General features: G+C 42.4%; 1 protein-coding gene and 1 non-coding gene across 2 annotated transcripts in view; one reads left to right on the top strand and one right to left on the bottom strand.

Moving 5' to 3' along the window:
- The window catches only part of hmcn1 (hemicentin 1), a 98,734-nt gene that overhangs the window by 55,199 nt on the left and 24,570 nt on the right, over positions 1–18,965 (top strand). Inside the window, exons 22-51 of the mRNA XM_003445119.5 lie at positions 45–157; positions 1,258–1,417; positions 1,712–1,877; positions 2,428–2,555; positions 2,911–3,162; positions 3,279–3,374; positions 4,213–4,407; positions 4,503–4,633; positions 5,443–5,590; positions 6,026–6,152; positions 6,246–6,400; positions 6,979–7,257; positions 7,577–7,858; positions 8,838–8,946; positions 9,029–9,198; positions 9,390–9,544; positions 11,784–11,907; positions 12,036–12,137; positions 12,628–12,804; positions 12,995–13,146; positions 13,390–13,513; positions 15,418–15,593; positions 15,763–15,859; positions 16,077–16,199; positions 16,314–16,469; positions 16,956–17,237; positions 17,352–17,519; positions 18,204–18,317; positions 18,546–18,632; positions 18,723–18,914. Of these exons, the coding sequence (XP_003445167.2) occupies positions 45–157; positions 1,258–1,417; positions 1,712–1,877; positions 2,428–2,555; positions 2,911–3,162; positions 3,279–3,374; positions 4,213–4,407; positions 4,503–4,633; positions 5,443–5,590; positions 6,026–6,152; positions 6,246–6,400; positions 6,979–7,257; positions 7,577–7,858; positions 8,838–8,946; positions 9,029–9,198; positions 9,390–9,544; positions 11,784–11,907; positions 12,036–12,137; positions 12,628–12,804; positions 12,995–13,146; positions 13,390–13,513; positions 15,418–15,593; positions 15,763–15,859; positions 16,077–16,199; positions 16,314–16,469; positions 16,956–17,237; positions 17,352–17,519; positions 18,204–18,317; positions 18,546–18,632; positions 18,723–18,914 (4,740 nt within the window). The remainder of the gene's footprint in view (positions 1–44; positions 158–1,257; positions 1,418–1,711; positions 1,878–2,427; positions 2,556–2,910; positions 3,163–3,278; positions 3,375–4,212; positions 4,408–4,502; positions 4,634–5,442; positions 5,591–6,025; positions 6,153–6,245; positions 6,401–6,978; positions 7,258–7,576; positions 7,859–8,837; positions 8,947–9,028; positions 9,199–9,389; positions 9,545–11,783; positions 11,908–12,035; positions 12,138–12,627; positions 12,805–12,994; positions 13,147–13,389; positions 13,514–15,417; positions 15,594–15,762; positions 15,860–16,076; positions 16,200–16,313; positions 16,470–16,955; positions 17,238–17,351; positions 17,520–18,203; positions 18,318–18,545; positions 18,633–18,722; positions 18,915–18,965) is intronic.
- Positions 8,566–8,647, bottom strand: trnas-aga (transfer RNA serine (anticodon AGA)). The gene has a single exon. It is a non-coding gene; the product is annotated as a tRNA-Ser (tRNA).

Raw genomic sequence — 18,965 nt, 5'->3', positions numbered from 1 at the left:
ATGATGAAATTCTTCCGTATCTTCTTTTGCTTTCATTTTTCCAGTGATTCCCACCATTCAGCATGGCCCTCAGGTATTCAGCACAATCGAAGGAACGCCCATCTCTCTGCCCTGCCGCGCCGCTGGAGTACCAGCTCCTGATATCACCTGGACAAAGGTGTGCATCTCCTCACTTGAACAGCCAAAAAAAATGCCAGGTCTCTTTAAATGCTGCCAAATAATTATCAGTGCCACACACACAGAAACCATATGACAGAGGGATGAAAGACACAACTAATAGTTAACTGTAGCTGTATATAACACTTAATATTGCTCAGGTTGCATCGCAATTTCTCACCTGATGATTTGGAAGGAGTAAATAATTCCCCTTTTTCCTTAATAGTCATTTCCCTTTAATTCCCCCACACTTAAAGGATCAGTTGACTCGCGTACCCGTGCACAGATGAACCTATTTATTCTCCTGTTGCCTGTTTTACGGCTAATTTGGAGTGGAAACACAGAGAGCGTTGTGTTTATGCGATTTGGTTGTGCGGTTTTGAACAACGATGAGCTCAAGTTGAAACCTTCCAGATGTGGATGCATTGTTTTCCATTACAAAGGAACAGGTTCCTGCATTGTTTGGTGTCAGAGGTCAGGATTGCACAGTGTTTCCTTTACTGATAAGCTCTAACGAGACAATAGCGCTCGAATGGAAAATGCCTCTGTGAGGGTACATGTGCATGTTTGTTGTGCTGCACCATGGAATCTACCTGCGTCCATTAGCTTGCACGGTGTCTTCAGCCTTCGAGCGCTCACATTTTGAGCTAGTCTATGCATGTGGACAGTCCCTCCCTCTTTTCAGTCTTTTACACTCGTTCCTCAGAGTTGTAAAGGCCTTGCTGTTAAAGTGAACAGGGCTACAGGGACATATGAAACTAGAGCCTACTAAGTTCTGCACCAGCTGTTAAAACGTGATTCCCTCTGATTCCTTTGCTGTTTTCTATAACATCAGTCAGATGATGGCATGTTAGTGACTGCAGGGCTGAAATATGACACACTCCCGCTGCACTAACATCACGCTGGCTTTGGGTTTATGCAGTTTGTACATTCGTAATAATTACTTCACAGCCCTGTTGCTTAAGAAGCGGGCAAAGAATCTGCTTTTATATTTAAGTATTTAGTAGGTCAAACCACACTTCTTTGTCTTGGACAACAAATCAAGTGTTAAAGCTGAGCTGATGAAGTAAAATCCAGCCCCTGCTGTGATTTGTTTTCTAGGGTGGGGAGCTAGTGAACTTGGGTGGTTCGGCCTTCTCGTTGAATCCCGACGGCAGCCTCCTTATTACTTCCCCTTCTGGAAATGAGACTGGAGAGTTCATCTGTACTGCTGCTAATGCTGCTGGCCATGCTTCCAGGAAGGTCCAGCTCACGGTCTATGGTAAACCTCATCACCAGCTGAAGGCTACACATAGTCTGTACAGAAACACGGGGGCTAAATGTAGCATTTTACTTCAAGACATTATTGCTGAATTAAGGTTTTTGGGATTACACTGATCATTTTTTACCAAGTCTACATTCTGTGCAAACCCTAAAGAAATAGTAACCAACAAATCACCCACATTCAAAGTTAAATCTCCTTTCCTCCTCGTGTGATGCCTACATGCCTAAATGCTAGCAGCGGAGGAAGGATGAGCAACTGAAATGAATTAAATGTCTGTGTTTGACCGCCCAGTCCGACCGAGGTCCAAAGTTGGCGATGACGGACACTCAGCAGGTCCGACGAAGATGTCGGTGATCGAGGGCGAGGATGCCGTTTTGCCATGCGACATCCACAGTGTCCCGCCTCCCATCATCAGTTGGGCCAAAGAGAGGCAACTAATCTCTCCGCACTCTCCCAGGTAAAACACACACACACACAACGCAGAGGTTGCTAACTGATAAGCCCTTGTACACTACTTTATTCTGCCACACCAGACAAAATCACCTTGCTGCCATACAACACCCCCGTGTCAGTGACACATTTGCTTAAGTTTGGCTAAAATCACATTATCTTGGTTTTAAGCTCAATGAGAGAGCTTGATTTGTTGTTTAAAAGAGAACCTACATAACTGTAATCTACAATGGAGTGCTTTGTCAAGCGTTTATGACCTCAGGGCATAGTTTGTGGTTTTCTAAGATGACTGAGTAATCATACTCCTCCCTGTGATCTGTTGCTCCTACTATGCGCCCGGCAAACTGACTATAATTATGGTTGATGGTGGATTAGTAAGAATTACCATAGTGTCTTTTTTTATGTAATAACCGAATAAGTCACTGAGTGGAAACTATAAGTGTGTGAGTGTGTTTGAGGTTTCTTTTCTTTAATATTTAGAAATTTGCAGCCATGCGTTTCACCCGGACTTTGATTTGTTCCTGTTTGGTTTTTAAGTATGTTCTCGTTTCTTCCAGACATGCAAAGCTTCCCTCTGGATCTATGAAGATCTTAGAGACCAGGCTGTCAGACAGTGGACTTTATGTGTGTGTTGCTTCCAATATTGCTGGAAACTTAACGCAATCCATTGAGCTGAGCATTTTGGGTAAGTTTAGAAGATTAAAAATCTATGATGAATGTAAAGATTCCTGACGTCTAATGTAAAATCTGTCAAAATATCACAGTGAAATATGCAACCACCTGCATGAAAATAGATAACTGAACATATACAGTTTGTGCTATCCATTTCTCAGATTTCAGACAGTCAAACTACTCATTCAGTACTCACAATTACCTAAATGAGAGGTGCAGCTCAGACATAATATCACCTGGGATTACATAGTTCACAGCCACACACATAATCTATAGTAACTCCTGGGCTGAAATTCCTGCACTAAATATCATGCAGCTTCAGGTGAGGCAGAAGAAAAGCTTGGTAAATCGTGTCCTTTCTACTGCAGTGCCCCCGAGTATTCATGCTGGCCCCAGGGTAATGAAGGTGCAGGTGGGTCACCCTGTGGAGCTGCCATGTGTGGTGAAGGGATTCCCAAAGCCCGTGCTAATCTGGACCAAGGATGGTAAAAGATACCCGGTGTCACCTGATGGCAGTCTGGCCTTGACCAATGTGGGACTGGATGATGAAGGAACCTACACTTGCACAGCGACCAACACTGCAGGCAGAGATGAGGCTCGAGTTCAGCTTGTAGTTCAAGGTTGAGAACTTACAGTATTACTCTACCGCTCAGTTTTAAAATGCTCCATACTCAAACTGTTATAGATGCTTTGGAGTGTGTGTGATATGTTAGATTGTGTGTTTGCATCTCCTCAGTGCCCCCCGTTGTTGAAGTACTGGAGCCCCCCTTCAACAGTCCTCTGCAGGAGAGGGTTGCCAATCAGCGTATCGCCTTCCCCTGCCCTGCCAAAGGTGCTGTGTTATCATCTCTTAGCTTTCAGTTCGCAAACAAGGATCACAACCAAATGCAAATGAAAGCATGTCTATTCATAATGAAGCAACAAGAAAGGCAAGGGGCTGTGGTTCTTGTTTCTTCCTGTTAAAAGGATGTTTTTTCTTCCCACTTTCCCCAAGTGATTGCTCATAGGGATCTGTCAACCTTTCTCCCTATTATTGTCGGGTCTTTGACTTACAATATGAAGGTGAATATTGTTGTGATTTGCTGCTATAAAAATAAGTAAATTGAACTGGTCCTTAAATAGCGCTTTTCTACTCTTTCTGAGCACTCAAAGCGCTTTATACAACTGATTCATTCACACAAACACTTCTTCTAAGCTGTTACGTGCTTTCTATCTAACATTCATACTCCGATGGATGCATCGGAGAGCAACATGGGGTTAGTATCTTGCCCAAGGATATTTGGCATGCAGATTGGAGGAGCCTGGGACCGAACCACCAACCTTCCGGTTAATAGCTGACCGGCTCTACCACCTGAGCTACAGCCACCCCGAAAGCTGAGGGCCCATGCCAGCTCCTGAGCCCGGCACCTCGCCCTGATACCTCTGAGAGCGAATGACAATTGGAGAAAAAGGGAAGAGAGGTTGAGGCAGGGAAATGAGAACATGAGTTGGCGTGTTGGGGTGTAACAGCTCATGCCATCATTCTAACTAGGTGCTTAATTACAGTTTGGTGCATTTATTAAAAAGAGCACAGTGCAGATTTTCTGTTGCAAGAGCGCAAACACAGAACAACTTTGTTTTTCTGCCTCGGAATTCTTTTGCTAGTGTTCCTGTCTCCATCCCTCCTTCAGGTCTTCCCAAGCCAGTGATTCGCTGGTTGCGTAATGGCCAGGAGCTGACAGGTAATGAGCCTGGCGTGTCCATCCTAGAGGACGGTACACTGCTGATTCTGGCCTCTGTTTCACCGCTGGATAATGGAGAGTACGTCTGTACCGCTGCCAACGACGCTGGATCCACTGAGAGGAAGTACCAGCTCAAAGTCAACGGTGACTGACCCGTTCTTTAAGTATTTTGCACCTCTAGTTCAAAAATAAAATTCCTGCATTTCATGATATATTCATTACCTTTGACACCTCCACAGTACCCCCAGATTTCCGTGACAGAGAAACATTCGGCAACCTGTCAGTGGTCCTGAGCCAGCCCACCAGCTTGGTGTGTGACGTCACAGGAACTCCAACACCTGTCATCACCTGGTACAAGGATGGAGCCCCTGTATGTGAAATCTAGTTGATTATATTGAATGGAAACAAAGACATATATTATTTTTCCATGTGTGTAAAGGTTACACCTTTAAAAGACAGGTACATAAATCAAATAGAAATACTGAGCGGTATAAATTGCATAAGCCATATTTAACCTGCGGTCATGAGACCGTGGTCTCTTTTTACATCAGAAAAAGTAATGAGAAATTATAATGACCCTTCCTTCTATTCAATTATGGAAGCCTAAGCCTTGAAAGACTTAATGGGCTGTGATCACAGGGTGCGCTGTCCAAGAGAACAGACTGTAAATGTGTGTGGAGCCTGTGTGCATCCATGTGTGTGTGTAAGACCTGCCAAAGAAGCCTTGGTTTCAATATGCTCAAAGCTGTAATGACAGAATAATAATGATAAATTGAGGGGAGAACAGAGCATTATCACACACTCTGCTGTAACATCCCAGTTAGTTGGCTGCTTTTTGTTCCCTTGGCTGCTGTATTTTTTCCCCTGCCAGGCACAGATGGTGAAATCATACTTTAATCCGCTAATTACGAGTAATCTAAATCTATGCTCTTCTCTCCGAATGTTTTCTTGGCTCTAAGCAAGAACTGCACACTTTTTGTGTTTTGTATACATTTTAAATTAGGTTTGTCTCTCTGTAGACCGCAGCAACTTTTTTTTTTTCAAATCTGCTGGAAATGTATCAGCAGCTCGTTTTTTGTGTTTTTGTTTAGATCCTATTACAGCGACGTCTTCGAATTTGTCAGACAGTATTTCCTAAACTTTCAGTTACGCTGTGATTTTATTTATGCTGATCGACAGGTAGTTGCAAGTAGCAACGTCCAGATTGTTGATATGGGAAAAACTCTGAGACTGCTGGAGGCAGAAACGGCAGATGCAGGCAGCTACAGCTGTAAAGCCATCAACGTCGCAGGAAACACTGAAAAAAGCTTTTTCTTGGATGTGCTTGGTGAGTAAAGACAGTCAGTGGCGACACACAAAGACTCCTATTCTGTGCTGCAGGTTAATGCAATCCTGTCTCCTAGATTTACCCACAATTCTCAGTTAGGTACAAGTAATTCAGAGCTGCGTTAAACAAGTATTTAGACCAAAAACGAGAGAACATATTACATAAATTTTACAGTGCTCGCTTCCTGATTGTTACTTTCTGACTTTTAATATACTTAAAAAAATCTTTTTTATTGTTTTATGAATAAAGTTTGATTAACTGATTAATCTATGGTGTTTTTAAACGTTAAAATAAGAGCTGCTCAGCTTGTGGACGAGCAGACCTTGCAGAATTTGTGAGATATTGGCAACATTACTGCAGCACAATGAGAAACTTGTTTAAATATGAATGTGCAGTTGTACTATTAAAGCCATTTTTTCTCTCTTGGTTTCTTAGTCCCACCAACAATTATAGGTTCGGGCTCTCCTCAAGATGTTTCAGCAGTTATCAGACAAGCTGTCTCTCTTGAGTGCAAGGTGCAGGGAATCCCCTTTCCTGAAATCCAGTGGTACAAGGACAGGAAGTAAGCGTGCTCTGAAATTAAAAGAAGTGAAGCTGGCTGAACATTCATTGGTCAGTACTTCCTGTTCTGTTTCTTATTCTTAATCCTTTCCAGGCCGGTGTTTCTTGGTGATCCCAATCTGGAGGTCACAAACAGGGGTCAGGTTCTGAGAATAAAAAGTGCCCGTCTTGGAGACCAGGCCCGCTACCAGTGTAGTGCCATGAATACAGCTGGGAAACAGTCCAAGGACTTTAACCTTAGTGTCTATGGTAAGTGTGTAATCCTAAGCAGTGTGCAAAGTAAATTTTGTAATGTAAATACAGCACCGTGTCTTGTCTTGAGCCACCCATCATTTCCTCAGTTTGCCAGAGAAATAGAAAATAGATGGATAGATGCAGTTATTTATGGAAAAGTGTGCAAACATACATGGAAGTATAGTATGTAAGGCAAGAACGAGCTTCAGGAATCACCCTGCCGCTTCAAAAATACAATTTTATGCTGTCAAACTGTGGTATTTTTTTAAAATAGTTTTGTTGCTAAGCTGTCTGTCATGTGTAGAAATATGTGTATAATTCAGGGTCATGTACTTTGGTCGTGTACAAGGACTTGACTGAAAATGAGTGAAAAAACAGCCAATTTCCAAAGTAAAACTTTGAAAGACCTTCAGAAATCCTGGAGAACTGCTGCTCAGGAAAATCAGGCTCCGCAGCAGCAAAACATAAGAAAATGAGTGGTGGCTCAAGACTTTTGCACACTACTGTATACAGTGCATAAATCTGTTAGCACAATTAACGTGGACAAATGTAGCTGAATTACACATTTCAGTATGTTTATACGTTTATTTCAGTGCCCCCCTCCATCAAAGGAGGTAACGTCACCACAGAGGTGACAGCACTGCTGGATACTGCGGTAACTCTGGAGTGTGAGGCACGTGGGGTGCCGCTTCCTTCCATAACCTGGCACCGAAAAGGACAAATCATCCTGTCCAGCCGTCAGGCTCAATATGCAGAGCGAGGCCGCTACTTGAAGATCCTTCGTGCACAGGCCTCTGATGCTGGACAGTACACGTGTAAGGTGACCAGCGTGGCTGGGAGCGCTGAGAAAAGCTACACACTGGACGTCTACTGTAAGAGCCAGAAATGATATCAACGCACATTTTTGTGTTCACTGTGTTTTGTGTCAGCTTAAAGTAACAGCTGTTAGAAATTAATTTAAACGATGTTATTTACAAGGTCCAGAACAAGTCCTGGAAATTAAAACTGCCATCATCTCTGTGTTTAAAAACCCCTTTGTTGGCTCTGAAGCTTAATTTTGCGATTTAGCATAAACCAGATTTAAGTTCTACCTGATAAAAGCCTGAAATGTGTCAAATGCAAATAAGATTTTAAACCTTTGTCACGTTCTCTTCTTTCCGTGGCGTCCTTTTATGGACCTCTCTTGTACAGTGCCTCCCACAATCACAGGCGGGGATAAAGGGCCCATCAAAAGGAAGGTGGTTCTCAGTAAATCTCTGATCCTGGAGTGTGAGGCTGGAGGACACCCTCCACCCTCTCTTACGTGGCTGAAGGATGGAGTCCCTGTGCGCGATGGGGCAAGTGTCCGTGTGCTCGAGCAGGGAAAGAAACTAGAAATCCCCTCGGCCGCCGTCTCAGACTCGGGACACTACATCTGCGTGGCTACGAGCATCGCCGGGGAGAAAGAGGTCAAATATGACGTCAGAGTTTTAGGTATAAACACACAGAAAATCGCTGATTTCTGGTATAACTACATCACTGTCCATTTTCTTCTTAGAGTCCTATCCCAACTGTCATTATAGTGATTTTTCACAGATCAGCCTACCAACAGCTGATGGGCAAACACCTGGGCTATTTCTATCCATCCAAAATGCACACAATGCATTTTTAAGTCGTGTACATTGTACTGTTTGTAGAAAGTTGACCTGCTTGTTTGCTGCTTGTTATCCCAGGAAGTGTTTGGTCTGGCTTTGTTGTTCGTTCAACACCAATTTCTTTACTGTATCTAAATTAGTATTTTTGCTCTGAGAAAATTTAATCTACTTAACGTTTATTGCTAATAGAATTGAACATTTAATTCTGCCAAGTAAAAACATCACAGGAAGAAAAGTGTGATCTAAAGAGGCCGCTCAGCTGCATGTGTTTCATAACTGGTAAGAACGAGGGCTAAGTACATCCGACTTACCGACGTGATGCTGTCATTTATGGAGTAAATGTAAATGCCTGTGAGAAAGACATTCATCTCCTCTGGGTACAAAACAAGCGTCATTGCATAGCTGTGCTTTATTAGAAATGCATTATTTCAACACACTGCTGACAGGAAGCATATTTTCTGAATTTGTACTTGCTATCAGAAAATCAGCGACTATAGCCTGTCAGTTTGCTCTTTAACTGTCTGACAGCTGAGAAAAGCGTTACGTCGCTGTCGGCAGGACTCGAACCTGCGCGGGGAGACCCCAATGGATTTCTAGTCCATCGCCTTAACCACTCGGCCACGACAACTCATGTGAAAGCTGAGCCGATGCTCTTGTGTTCTGCTGACTCTGCTATCTGCAGTGTCCTGTCACTTCACTGTGCTTTCATCTATCTGGCCTCACATATGCTAGAAATCTTTGTCTGAGTTTATTTTATTGAGCATAAACTGAAATGTCAGGAAAACGAAATAAAAAACAATGATGGTTTTCACTCCTAGTTCCTCCTTTCATCGATGGAGCTGATAATGTGACGGTCACCACAGTTATACTTAACACCCCTTTGGAGCTCGAGTGTCACACCGCGGGAACACCTGCACCTGTAATAACGTAAGAGCTCGTCTATTGCACACAGTTAAACAAATGCAAACAGGCCTTATTGAAAGTCACTGTAAAGTTAATTCCTTCCCAGATGGCATAAGGATGGAAAACTATTGCGACAAGGTGAAGGATTGTGGATTGCAGCCGGTGGGCGACGCCTAGTCATTTCTCGCGCTCAGGTCTCTGACACAGCTCTCTTTCAGTGTGTGGCCACCAGTGAGGCAGGAAACCATAATAAGGACTTCAGTGTGATTGTCCAAGGTAAAACAAACAAACTTACTTTAAAATGAAAAAGACCCATCTGAGTATCTTTTAAATGTAAATGGCTTTACTTAAACTCTAATTGCAAGCTGCAGCAAAATCTCGCTTTACCTTTTTTAAATTTCCTTGTTCATCAGTTTCAGTTGTAAAATGTATTTAAGGATAAAAACCTGCCCTCTGTACCTCTGCAGTTCCTCCATCCATCCGTACCAATGGACCTACTGAACGTTCAGTGATTCTCCACAAGCCCATGAGTCTAGACTGTATCTCCAGTGGAATTCCTCCTCCCACCATTACCTGGCTTAAAAATGGACGACCAGTCGACGCAACTAGTGAGCACCTGCAGGTTGGTCCCCTAATTGTCTGACATTTTCAAGCTATTCACTTTAAAATCAGTCATCACTGAAGTATGAACTTCTTCAGGTGAACCACAGATCCATACATGCTGTATATCTGCAGCCAAACCTAAATTCTCCCTCTCTCCTCCCATAATTCAAATTATTACTTATTTTTATAAACAGTGCATTCAGTGTGGAAACACCGCTCATTTCTTTATATTTTGCTCTCAAGGAGCCAGACTTTCTTGTAATTTTGTATCTATATGTAACAAACAAAGTAGCAAACAACCACTTTTAAAATGTATCTTTATAACTTTGTTACAAGCAGCCTGTCATTGATTCTTTAACCGAATCTGCAACAAATGTCAAAAATAAGTTTGGCAGGCATAAAAAAGTATTTTTGCAAAAGCAACATCATTACCAAAGAGTTCTAATCTGAAAACTGGACATATCTCAGCATGGTGTTAAGTGTGTCCTTAAAAATGTTTGGAAACTAGACAAGCAGAAGACAGAAGAACTGTCAGGCTTATAAACTATCCAGAACAGATGAACAGTATCTGAAAGTTTTGTCCTTAAGAAACAGGAAAAAATCCCACAAAGAGCCGACGCAGGACCTGAGAGATGCATCTGGCTCTTCAGGTGATCCATCTGCCTTCATCTTTGGGGTGCTGGTGTTGGGGATCTTGTCAAAACTGACATACCTTCTCGAAAACATGTGATTGGCAACATTTTCATCTGACAATGATCCTGAGCACATTGTCAGTGCAGTAAAAGCATACCTGGACAGAAAAACACACAGCGGGAGATTATGAGTTATGGATTGGCCTCCCCAGAGCCCGGACCTCGACATTACTGAAGCCGTGTGGGATCATGTTGACAGACAAAAGGCAGCCAACATCCAAAGAAGAGCTTTCAAGAAGCTGGACTATTATTCCCGAAGAGAGTTCAGGCTATGTTGAAGAATAAAGCTGGTCATACCAAATATTGACTTTCACACTCATTAGCCTGCTTTTGCTTCATATCATAATAATAATAATAATAATAATAATAATAATAATAATAATAATAATAATACATTTTATTTATAGGTGCCTTTCAAACCCTCAAGGTCACCTTACAAAAACACATGACCAATAGCAGCAAAAAATATATTAAACATGGTAAAATAAAATTTAGACATAGACAGTCATAAAAGTATAGAAGCAAATATAAAAACTGAGCAAGGTAAAAATGGACTAAGACAGATCAGGTGTGTGCAATTCTAAATAGATGAGTTTTGAGACGTGATTTAAAAGTGGTGAGACAGTGTGTGGTCCGGAGAACAAGTGGAAGTGCGTCCAAAGTCTCGGGGCAGGACAAGTAAAGGCTCTGAGTCCCGTGGTAGTCAGGCGAGCAGGTGGAACAGACAGAAGGGAAGCTGAAGAAGAGCGGAGTGTACGAAGGGGTGAGTATGTATGGAGAAGATCGGATAAATATGGAGGAGCGAGGTTATAAAGTGTTTTGAAAGTGAGAAGCAGGATCTTGAAATTGACACGGAGGTGAACTGGAAGCCAATGGAGCTGTTTAAGAACAGGTGTTATATGTTCAATGGATCTAGTTCTGGAAATAATACGAGCAGCTGTATTTTGAACTAACTGCAATTTATGGAGGGATTTATGAGGTAGACCACAGAGAAGAGAATTACAGTGATCTAAATGAGATGTGACAAGAGCATTGATAAGTATGGCGGTACTGTTTGAAGTGAGTGAGGGACGAAGGCGGTTAATAGATGAAAGTAGATGAGAGTAGGAAGACCGAGTGATATTATTCATATGTGCTGTGAAGGACACAGTGCTGTCGAGGATGACACCAAGACTCTTAACCTGAGGGCAGGGTGTGACATCAGAGTTATCAATGGATAATGAAAGACTGGTTGGAACTGTAGTCACTTTTGATCTGATGCCTATTAAAATGAATTCTGTTTTATTGCCATTAAGTTTAAGAAAGTTAAAGTAAACCAGACCTTGATTTCACTTAAACAGTCAGAAATGGATGTGGGTGGGAGACTGCATTTCCATGTATGTTTGCACATTTCAATAAATCACCTATTTCCCAAATTTCCTAGCAAAAAGAAAGGATGCGTGGCGTGAGGCTTAAGAGTACTAACAGGTTATACAAGACTTTATAGTTACAGCAGAAGCAGCAGAAACTGATTCATTGTTATTCTGCTCAGTAATTACCAAACTGAATTCTCTGTATCTGCCACAGCTGGAGTCAGCAGGCAGGACACTAAAGATTACAGAGGCAAGACTGGAGGATTCTGGGAAATTCACTTGCCTGGCCACTAACACAGCTGGGGAAGCTCAGCAGCACATAAGACTCAGCGTCCACGGTAACTTACTTTTGGATATACAACTCACTCGCTCTGCATGTTTGTCTCGCTTATCTTCCTCCTCCCATATCCAGAGTTTATAATAATAAGCTGTTGTTTCTGGGTGTAATTCTGTTTGTGTTCCTCAGAGCCTCCCAGTATCCCGTCCTCTGGAGAGACCATTAACCAGACCATTCTGTCAGGCTTTTCCACTGAGCTCGAGTGCAAGGCCGCGGGCAGCCCATTACCTGGTAAGACTGTTCACTAACAACCTCCTCAGTCCCACTCAAAGCCTATAAAGTGCAGTTTTCCTACAAACAGCTCCAGTTTCTTCCCACTTCTTCTTTTTCCATTTGGATGATCTAAACACTCAAAACATTTGCTAAATATAAATTCATGTGTAACTAGGTTCTTATTGTAAAATCACTTTCTTCATTGTTACAGCAAGTGTTGCAGTACAACAATTTAGTATCTATGTAACCATGATATATGTTATAAGTAACCGTAACTCGGCAACAGAAATTCTTTATAAACTTTAAAAATTCTAAATTTAAAAAAAAATTAAAATTCTTTGTAATAAACTTTGACTTTAATTCATTTTAGTCCAACATTTATTTTATTTGCCATTGTCTTCAGTTTTTAAATAAACTAAAACCCTCATTAATCTCTTTTAAGCCTAGTTTTCTGTTTAATAGTTATTTTGCTAAAAGTAAAGTATTTTTGATATCCTTCATGCCTTAGCTATCACTTGGTACAAAGATGGCCGACCTCTGACCAGTGCAGCTGGTGTGACGTTACGGAAGCGTGGCCAGATGCTGGAGATTGAACGAGCACAGCTGTCTGATGCTGGCATATACAGATGTGTCGCTGTAAACCTGGCTGGAGCTGCTGAGATATCGCACAGACTTCAGGTCCTTGGTGGGTGGCGTTTTTAGTAATTAAGCAGAAGTATAATAAACTTTTTGGTTATTCACGAGTAATACTATCTCTATAAGTCAGAGATTAGTCGCTGACAAATGATGACAATATGTGGATAGCTGAAAAACAAAACCCTCCAGTGGCGCTGCAGATCGGCACTGACTGAGTGCTTTATCCTCGTGCCTTGCAGTGCCTCCGGTCATCTCCAGCCGAGGCGGTACGGTAACTGTTGTCGTGAATGAAGCCGTCAGGTTGGAGTGTGAGGCTACAGGGGTTCCTGCTCCCAGTATCACATGGCTCAAAGACGGCAGCCCTGTGGCAAGTCTTTCACATGGCATACAGGTGACGTCATTAAATTCATGCTTAATTATGAGACGTGTTTGTGTCGGGCTTGTATAACAATCATTCCAGAGATCTGTTGTGATGCAAAAATGCGAGGCGACGTTATCCTCAGGTTAGGATATGTTGAACATTGCAGGTGTGTGGAAGCTCTGTGTTAGATAATAATAAAAGTCTTCTGCAGACCTTTTAACGAATGTGTGCTGTGAGTTTGTGTGACGTGATCTGTTTCCGTCCGCCTGTCAGGTGTTTGCTGGTGGCAGAGTGCTGTCCCTGGATAGCGCACAGGTTAGCGACACAGGCAGGTACACCTGTGTGGCTGTCAACGCTGGAGGAGAACAGCACAGAGACTATGACCTGAAGGTTTATGGTGAGAACATGAACAGCTGTTGTTGCATACATGTACCTATATAGTATAGTATGGTAAACAGCATGTAGAGTATATTATTTTTTTTAATCCTGTATTTGTTTTTTTTAGAAACGTTGTGTCTGACATCATTTGCAGTCCCCAGGTTAGGTTAACTGGTGGCTCTAAATCTGCCATAGGTGTGAATGTGAGAGTATTTGTGTAACAGTCTGTGTTAGCCTTGTGACAGACTGATGACCCGTCCAGGGTGCATACTGCCTCTTGCCATATGGCTCCAGTCCCACCATTTACCTGAATTGGATAAGCAGAAGATAATGCATGATGAATGCATGTTTATTAGGTTCAAATAAATGCACATCCATGAAATATGAATCGATTCAAATAACTTGTTTATACTAAAGACACAAGTATCAGTATTTTACCATATAAATATAAAATAGTTTTAGAAACAGATTTATCTGTCCATCCATCCAAGGTTTTGACTTTCAACTGTTTACTTGTGGATCACTAATGTTGCCTTTTATATTAAGAAGCTTTAACATTATCGTGCACTCTCTCGTTACATGCCCTGGTTCTTCTCTTTAGAGCTTAATCGTATTCATGCATGTTACGGCTGCTCCTTCTCAGCCGCTTTGTTTTGCTAACTAATGGTTATGACTGACTGTCAAATGTCTTTCACCAGAGAACCAGACTGAGCACCAGGCTGTGAATTATAATACAGAAACAATATCTGGCAAGAGCCTTGAGCAAAACATGTGCGTGTAGAGGAAGTGCAGCTTAACTGAGTTTAGCATTTCAATAAACGCTGTCAGCCTCCTGAACAGAGCTGAGCTTGATTGGGACTCAGCTGTTATACAAGTCTAATCAAAGCTAATGTCACTGAGGTAATAGGAAACAAGTCATCTTACATATATGGGATTGTAGAGTCTGTGTTTGGATCTTTGTTCGTATATGCATGCAGAATGCAAACATCCACATGATGCGAGTTTCCTCGCAGAGATCAGAAAGAAAGGAGGAAAAAGAACTTGTCCACTGAAATGAAGGCAGATTTGTTGTGGTAATTGGTACCATTCTTCAGCAGCTTCCTGCGTCTGGCCAAATACCAAGCTGATAGCCTATTCCCGTCCTTCTCCGATGACTTGGGCTCTGTCTGAACAGCGACCACAGTTGAAGGGACATTGGCCTGCTGTCATTTTCTAAATAAGAGCAGACTGTCTTCTGAAAAACTTGTAGCAGAGGCTTAAACAAAACGCCTTTCATCTCATATATTCTGGGATTTCTGCCTCCTGTTAAAATAATTACGTTATTATTCCCAGAGTAATGATTTCCTAAGCTACTTCAAAGTCAGTTCATTTCATAGGCGTGTGCTTTTGTTGCACAGATGCTCAGTGGCAAATACACATCGTGTCCAGAACTTCTTGAAATTGCTAGAAATCAAAGACACGGCCATCTTTGGTTTTGTTGATAATTGTGGGGGGTGGGGCTTGTTTGGGTATTTTTTTAATCTCCACTCATTTTCCATCTCAGTGCATGTTAGCAATTCCCAGTGAGATTAGCTTTCATAACCTTCTGGGAAAGGCAGATACTCAGATTTTTAATGTCACTAAAATATGTTGAACTGGTTTAATGATGCCGTCATAACCCAGGATGGAATTGGAGCTTAAAGAGCACCAGATGCACAACAAACAGCGCCTGTGCTGCTCAGGAAGCAATTATATTGTTTACTCATGAGGTAATCTAACGAGTTTAGTGTGCTTTGTGGGACAAAGCAGGCTAACTTTCACAATAACGCACCCTTAATACAAAAGACCTACTCAGAATCATGTCATTTAAATGATTTCATCCCAGAAAGTATTCATTCGATGACAGAAGCCTTTTCAGGAGCTCGTCTTCATGTTTTGCCACAGTGCCACCTAACATCCAGGGCGAGGAGGTGAATGCTACAGTGATGCTTGGTCAGCCCGTGGAGCTGCACTGCCAGAGCGATGCAGTCCCTCCACCCACCCTGTCCTGGCTCAAAGATGGCCGCCCACTCTTTAGGAAGCCTGGTCTGACTGTGTCAGCAGATGTCAGTCTGCTTAAGGTACAGTTCATCATACAACCATAATATAGCTAAAAGACAACTGGAAGGGCTAACTTTAATCTTAAGAGGTCCCTTTTAATGATGACGGTGTCTCTCCTGCTGTTATTTGCATTTTTTCTTTGGCCTGAAGTTTTTGCCAAAACTCTGTTCTCTGTCTACGAACTGGTAGATCAGCAGGGTGCATGTGCAGGATTCAGGCAGATATACCTGTGAAGCCACAAACGTTGCTGGCAAAACAGAGAAGAACTATAACCTCAATGTGTGGGGTAAGTTGATCTTGTGTCACTGTCATGCATGTGGACTGACCTGAAGAGATTTTTCAGTCTTTCTTGGACTGTTAGACAAAATAGGAACAAAAAGCTTTTTTTTAGTAGATTTTGAACTTTCTTTGCAGCCCATCATCACTGTTTATGCGTCGCTCATTTACTAGTATTAATGCATGCAGCGTGACTGCCTCCTTTTGGCGTCCCTTTGCTATTACAGTGTCCCCCAGTATCCGAGGCTCTGAGGAGGTGTCTCCTCTGACGGTAGTTGAAGGCAGTCTCATCACTCTTGTGTGTGAGTCCAGTGGCATACCGCCTCCCAGTCTCACATGGACGAAGGATGGTAAGCGAGTTTCTGCTTTGATCAAACGTGGGGACGCAGCCCAAAAGCAAAAGCTATACGTGTGGGTGGCGTGCTGGAACGCCTCACCTATCCTGTGTTTTGTTTATATTCCAGGTTCTGAAGTGAAATCTGACCAGCGGGTCAGGATTTTGTCAGGAGGTCGTCAGCTGCAGATCTCCAGCGCTGAGAAGACAGATGCTGCTTCTTACACCTGCACAGCCTCCAGTGCAGCTGGCACCATCTCCAAGGAGTACAGCCTGCAGGTTTATGGTGTGTAAACACCACCAGTGCATCCATTTTTTTTTCAATTGCCTTTTTGCCTATAAAGGATACAGGCTGTAAACCATGAAAAAATCAGCTTAGTTAAAATATGGTAAGTTACTGCTTTGAATGGGAATCTAGAAAGATGTGTTTTAAATATAGAAATGTACTAATCTAGTCTTTTCCTCTTGGAAGCCTACTGGGGGTACTGAGCAGTTTCTGCCTTATTTCGGGCCTGCTTCCTAAATGTGCATCAGAAGTTAGTAATGGGGATCTCTTTGCTTAGAGAGATAAGTAGGGCTGCCCTATTCTAAAGGTTGTGAAACCAAGTCTTTATTTATTCATACTAAGTTCTCAAAACTGCGTTAAGATTTCGGGGGCGGGGGTTAAATGTTGTCTTTATGGGGGAAAGAGTTAAGGTAATAAAGACAGTAGAAAAGTTCTCTTATCTCATCTTTTTAATGACACACCACTCACCCACTTTTCTCACTTCAGTCCGTCCTTCCATCAGACGCACCGAAAGCGACGCTGATGAGGTCATTGTGATAAAGGGAGGCGATGTGACGCTGCAATGTGATGCAGAAGGTGTGCCGCGACCTGCCGTCACGTGGCTGAAAGACGGACGGCCGATCACAGGCCACCATGGTGCAAAGGTCCTGAATGAGGGGAGGTTACTGCAGATTAAAGATGCCAAAGTGTCAGACACGGGACGCTACACGTGCATCGCTGTTAACGTGGCAGGACAGGCTGACAGCAAGCATGACATCAGCGTGCACGGTATGAAATAGGAATTGCTTTCAGAGATTAAAGTTTTGTCGATCCTTTTGTGTTATCATAATGATCAAAGAAATAATCTTTGTGTCCATTTACCTCCTTTTCTCTCATCTTCAGTCCCACCGAGTATAACTGGGCAGGTTCAGTTTCCAGAAAATGTGAGTGTTGTCATGAGGAACCCAGTTGCTCTGATCTGTGAGGCCTCTGGCATCCCTCTTCCTACCATCTCCTGGTTGAAGGACGGTCAGCCAATTAAAACGACTAGTTCAGCGCGCATCCTTTCAGGTCGGTTCCTGTCTGGCTTTTCATGACTTTTCGAGTTCTTAGTCCTGATTTTTTTACTTCCCAGCTAGGTCTCAGAGGTTTCAACAGTTGCAATGCATCGCCAATAATAATATTATGGAATCACTGCGACCACAGCCAAATGCAGAAGCCAGTTCTGTGAAACAAACAGCATAAAAACTCCTGTAAATTGTGTTTTTATTCACATCTCAAGATTTGTTGGGTGCTGGGCAGAAAAATGAATTTGGAAGCAAAAGAATGTTATTATTAATTTGAAAAGTTGGAAATGGAAACTGTAACAAAGTGTCGAGTGAATCCTAATGACACTCATGTTGTCAAACCTGGGGTTGTTTCAATAAACCGCAGAGTTAATATGTCATTATTTGTCAATTATTTTCTCATTAACTGTGGTAAAGCTAAGCTGTTGGCTGTTGGGACTGACATTAGTCTGAAATATCATTAAACTATGCCCTAAATGTTTGAACAGCTGTGAGTTCAGCCTCTCTGTGTTGATTAATGTCAATGCTCAGAGAGAGCTAATGTCATTTCAACATGTTTAAAAGCCTGTTTACGTGTTCTTGTCATGTTTTATTTCTGGAAAAAAATTACTTTTCTTCTGACCTAGCTTTTAAATACATTACACATGGTTATAGAAACATAATAATAATGGACTTGTTTAACTTATAGGTGGCCGCAGCCTGCGTCTGATGCATGCTGCAGCAGCGGATGCTGGGAGATACACTTGCATCGTGTCTAACAGCGCTGGGGAGGAGAGGAAGACCTTTGACCTTGACATCCTTGGTGAGAAAATAGAAAATTTATTGTATGGGTGGGTGGGTGGGGGGATTAGCTTTATGCCATAATATTGTCTAATTAAAGTGACTGCATTTACATAAATTGTACCATGCTTGAAAAGGTGGAGGAGGTGGCTGAAGACGGATGGATGGATGGATGGATGTTTATTTTCCACTTAATGATAAAATGGGCTTAGATAGAAAATAATAAATATTTAACTGATTTTTCTGACAGTTCCCCCGAGCATTGTGGAGGAGGGAACTGTGGTGGATACTAAAGTTAAGGAGAAACACAACATCACTCTCACTTGTGAAGCATCAGGTAGATGAGATAATCTGTTTGGAGCAGTCCATTCAAGATAATCTCTATGCTTTGGAACAATTTTCTTAAACCCCCTTTACAATTTCCCAGGTAATCCTGTACCTGAGATTAAATGGCTGAAGGATGGACAGCTGCTGGTGCCTGACGGGCATTACCAAGTTCTGTCTCATGGCCGTTTCCTCCAAATCTCTGGTGCCCAAGTTGCAGACACTGGCAGGTACAGCTGCCTGGCATCTAACAGTGCAGGAGACCGCAGTCGGCATTACAATCTTAATGTCCTGGGTACAAAGACAACTCCTTTTTCCATTTTGGAGACTTTGAGTTCATTACAAG

Source organism: Oreochromis niloticus, linkage group LG17, assembly GCF_001858045.2.
Source record: "Oreochromis niloticus isolate F11D_XX linkage group LG17, O_niloticus_UMD_NMBU, whole genome shotgun sequence".
In the NCBI taxonomy this organism is placed as follows: Eukaryota; Metazoa; Chordata; class Actinopteri; order Cichliformes; family Cichlidae; genus Oreochromis; species Oreochromis niloticus.
The sequence above is the reverse complement of the archived record's forward strand: the minus strand, read 5'-3'. Positions and strand labels throughout refer to the sequence as shown.